The 4,375-nt window shown below is 50.0% G+C and overlaps 1 protein-coding gene across 1 annotated transcript in view; it reads right to left on the bottom strand.

The window, feature by feature from the left end:
• Window positions 1–451: 451 nt before the first annotated feature.
• EMWEY_00038050 (hypothetical protein, conserved) overlaps window positions 452–4,375 on the bottom strand; it is a gene marked incomplete at both ends in the record, with an annotated part of 5,841 nt that continues 1,917 nt past the window's right edge. Inside the window, 9 exons of the mRNA XM_013482306.1 lie at window positions 452–457; window positions 545–664; window positions 852–1,205; window positions 1,473–1,541; window positions 1,776–1,940; window positions 2,157–2,638; window positions 3,839–3,865; window positions 4,241–4,253; window position 4,375. The exon at window position 4,375 is cut by the window's right edge and continues 182 nt beyond it. Of these exons, the coding sequence (XP_013337760.1) occupies window positions 452–457; window positions 545–664; window positions 852–1,205; window positions 1,473–1,541; window positions 1,776–1,940; window positions 2,157–2,638; window positions 3,839–3,865; window positions 4,241–4,253; window position 4,375 (1,237 nt within the window). The remainder of the gene's footprint in view (window positions 458–544; window positions 665–851; window positions 1,206–1,472; window positions 1,542–1,775; window positions 1,941–2,156; window positions 2,639–3,838; window positions 3,866–4,240; window positions 4,254–4,374) is intronic.

The following is a 4,375-nucleotide window of genomic DNA, read 5'->3' as shown; positions in this document are numbered from 1 at the left end:
TATATATATATATATATATATTCAATAACATATTTATATCTAAACCCTAAACCCTAAACCCTAAACCCTAAACCCTAAACCCTAAACCCTAAAAAAAGCTAGCATACCTTGGATATTCCTGCAGTAAGTTTTGTAGTAATAGCGAATATAAATTGTCCATCTTGTTGTTCTAATTTATATTGTATACGAGGGTTTATTTTCTCTATAGCGTTCCTTATTAACCAAGGAACACCTAACTCCTCTGCTATTAAGGACATAGATGTACTCCTACTACGATCAAAGTCCCATTCACCTAAGAAACGATTTATTACCTATACATAAATAAATAAATAAAAAAAAAAAAAGAAAAAAAAATATATATATAAACCCTAAACCCTAAACCCTAAACCCTAGTAAACCCTGAGAGTGCTGGCGGTGGTGGTGGTGGGAAGAATCGGGAATATGTGGTTAGTTATAGCTCTATATATATATACACACAACAAACCCTAAACCCTATAAACCCTATAAACCCTATAAACCCTAAACCCTAAACCCTAATACTTACTTTTCTATCAAGAGGTTTAGGTAATTGATCAGGAGGAGGAGAAATAGCTCCTGTTAGCATTAACCCTCTTGGTCCTTCTTTGTTAAGAACATCATCTATATATTGTTCAAGGGCTACATCCTATATACACACGCATAAACCCTAAACTCTAAACCCTAAACCCTAAACCCTAAACCCTAAACCCTAAACCCTAAAAATAGCTGCAGATACTTTTGCGCACAATCACAACAACCCACCACCCAACAGCCAACGGTATCATCATCATCCCTTGCAAACCCTAAACCCTAAACCCTAATTGGTTACTTACAAGTCTTCTAGGACTAAGAGATTCAGCTGCCTCATCTGCGGTGTCTGTACACCTCTGCTGCAGCTTAAGTATTGATGCATCTAAGCGCAGCACTCCCCCCTGCAGCAGCGGGAGATCAGAGGAGGCCCCCTCTATAGGCAGCAGGGGGGGCAGCAGCAGCTGGCGTAAGAATATACCCCAGCAGCAGCAACGTTGCTGCTGTTGCTGATGACGAGGTAACTGCTGCAGCAATTGCCATTGCTGCTGCAGCTGCAGCACAGGAGAAAAGAGAGAAGATAACAACTGCAGCAACCAAGGAGTTGCTGCTGCTGCAGCAGGAGCAGCAATTATACGCGCAGCAGCAGGAGTCTTCGGCTGAATACACACAAACAATAAACCCTAAACCCTAAACCCTAAACACACAGAACCTAGAATCTGCTAAGGCAGGGGATAGCTACTGCATCAGCAAAATCAGTAACAGCAGCAGCAGCAGCAGCAGCAACAGCAGCAGCAGCAGCAGCAACAGCAGCAGCAGCAACAGCAGCAGCAGCAGCAGCAACAGCAGCAGCAACAGTAGCAGCAGTAGCAGCAGCAGCAGCAGCAGCAACAGCAGCAACAGCAGCAGCAGCAGCAGCAACTAACCTGTAGTATATCGAAGTTGAATTCGAAGGCGCTAACTTCTCTCTCCGCAATCTCATGCACAGCTTGGAGCTGCAAATACAGCAGCAGCAGCAGCAGCAGCAGCAGCAGCAGCAACAGCAGCAACAGCAGCAGCAGCAGCAGCAACAGCAGCAGCACAAGCAAACCGGGATGAGACCTTGCTGCTGCACCAGGTTCTGCTGCAGCACTTACTGCCATGAACTCTCAATTGCCTGTGCTGCGACTGCTGCTGCTGTTGCTGTTGCTGCTGTTGCTGCTGCTGCTGTTGCTGCTGCTGCTGCTTACGCAATCGTCTTGGCTTTTATCTCCAAAAGACTGCAGCACCATCAGCAGCATGCATGCAGCAGCAGCAAAGACAGTTAATACTGCAGCAGGAGATAGTACTTGCAGGATTGGTTCCTTAATCAGCAGCTGCTGCAGTTGCTCAGGGCGCATCTGCTGCTGCAGCTGCTGCAGCAGCAGCAAAGATCGGCCAAACCCTAACACTACCCCCATGCTGCAGCAAACCCCTACAAGCCCTAGATGGGGCAGCCAGCTCTCTAAGCTTTGCGGCAGCTCGCCGCAGCAGCAGCTGCTGCTGCGGCGGCACTGCAGCAGCAGCTGACAGGCTTCCCTTAGCCGCAGTGGCAAAGACAGCAGCAGCAGCAGCAAACAAGGAAGCAGTACCCGATGTGCTGCTGCAGCAGGCAGCAAACATAACTCAAGACAAACAGCAGCAAAAAAATACTCTAATCGTAGAGGAGGAAGCAAAGATTCTGCTGCTGCTGCTTCTGCTGCTGCTGCTGCTTCTGCTGCTTCTTCTGCTGCTTGTTTCGCTGCTGCATCGTCGCTGTCTTCAGTGTTGTTGTTGTTGCTGCTGCTGCTGGAGCCGCTGCTGTTGCTGCTGCCTCCTACTTTGCTGCCTTTTGCTGCTGCTGCTGCTGTTGCTGCTGCATCGCGAGGGGCGCGGGAAGCAACAAGCAGCCGCAGCAGCTCAGCAGCAAACATGACCAGCAGCTGCAGCGCGAAGAAGGCAGAGAAGGGGCAGGACCTTCCAAATGCTGCTGCTGCTGCTGCAGCAGCAGCAGCAGGAGCAGCAACAGCAGCAGTACCCGCAAGGGTACACAGCAGCAAAAACAGTTGCTGCGCAGAAGAGAAGTAAGCCCCCGCTGAATACACAACAAACACCACAAACCCTAAACCCTAAACCCTAATAAATCCTAAACCCTAAACCCTAATAAATCCTAAACCCTAAACCCTAATAAACCCTAAAACCTTAAATGCGGTGCTCCTCCCCATAGCGACCGGGAGCTTGCAACCCACCCCGTAAACCCTAAACCCTAAACCCTAATAAACCCTAAACCCTACCTGTAGGTGTATCTGCAGAAGCAGAGACAAGATCTGTTTCTTTTATTGTTGCTGCTGCGTCTGTTATATTAACAGCAACAGCCCTTAGTGCCCCCCAAACCCCCAAGGGTTTTGCTGCTAGGCGCAGCAGCAGCGGCAGCAGCAGCAGCAACGAAAGCAGCAGCAACTCCCCTGCGCTCCTGCACTGCTGCAACCGTTTTACTGCTAAACCCCCTAAACCCCAAGGACTGTCTGCAGCAGCAGCTCCTGCATTAGCAGCAGCAGCAGCAGCAGCTGCTGCTGCTGCTGCTGTCTGTTTTGTCTTAGCAGCAGTTTGCGGTGTCAGTATACTCCAAGCACCAGGCACTGCAGCACGGCATATAATATCGGACTGCAGCAGCAGCAGCAGAAGCAGCAGCAGCAGCTGTGCTGCGGCAGCAACTGTGCAGCAGCCTTTCCATAAGCTGAATCCCTGTGCTGCATGCGCAGCAGCAGCAACAGCAGCATTTTGCTGCTGCTGTTGCTGCTGTTGCATGGAGTTAACGAGGGAAGCTCTTGCTGCTGCAGCGCTGCCAACTCCTCCTTTTCTACCAACAGCAGCCGCCGCTGCAGCAGCAGCAGCAGCTGCTGCTGCAGTTTGCTGCTGCTGCTGCAGCAAAGGAGCAGCAGCACCAGAGAAAAAAGGAAGAAAAAACTTCCTAAATCTAGGGTGGCAACTAAAGGATAAACTCTCTGTTAAGGAAGCACCAAACAGCAGCTGCTGCCGCAGCCGCCGCTGCAGCAGCAGCAGCGGCAGCAGCACCTTATCTGTTAATGCTGCTGCTGCTGCTAGACCCCCCCTGTATACACCTAATCGGGATAAGGACTCTAACCCTAATGCATAACGGCATGCAGGTAGCTGCAGCAGCAACACACGAATACAGATACACAATCCTGCTCCTGCTGCTGCTCCTGCTGCTAGTGCTGCTGCTGTGCTAGTGTTGCTGCTGATAGTGCTGCTGTTGTGCTGCTACGGGTATCACTTGTGCTGCTGCTAGATCTGCTGTACCCTGCACACAAAACCCTAAACCCTAAACCCTAAACCCTAAACCCTACCTTCTTTTGTAGGGAGACTAAGAAGACAGGAGTAGCCAAGGCAATAAAAAGTGCTGCTGCTGCTGTAAACAGGCTGCTGCTCAGCAGCCGCGCCACAGGAGCTGCCGATACACCCCAAGAGAAGGGTCTTGCTGCTGCAGCAGCAGCAGCAGCAGCTGCTGCTGCTGCTGCCATTGTAGGGGACTTTGATGATGCTGCTACTGCTGTAAACTCCTCTGCTCCTTTGCTGATAAACTGCAGCAGCAGCAGCAGCAAACCCAGCAGCAGCAAAGAGGAGCAGCAACGCCAGCAACCGCGCAGCAGCAAGAATAAAGATACAGCAGGGAAACCGCAGTATGCCGACTGCATGCAAACACACACACACACAAACCCTAAACCCTAAACCCTAAACCCTAAACCCTCAAAATCAAACCCTAAACCCTAAACCCTAGCAACAAACAATCTCTATGTATTAATAACTTACA

Source organism: Eimeria maxima, genomic scaffold, assembly GCF_000499605.1.
Source record: "Eimeria maxima Weybridge genomic scaffold, Emw_scaff581, whole genome shotgun sequence".
Lineage (NCBI taxonomy): Eukaryota > Apicomplexa > Conoidasida > Eucoccidiorida > Eimeriidae > Eimeria > Eimeria maxima.
Note: the sequence above shows the minus strand (reverse complement) of the source record. Positions and strands in the feature narration are given on the sequence as shown.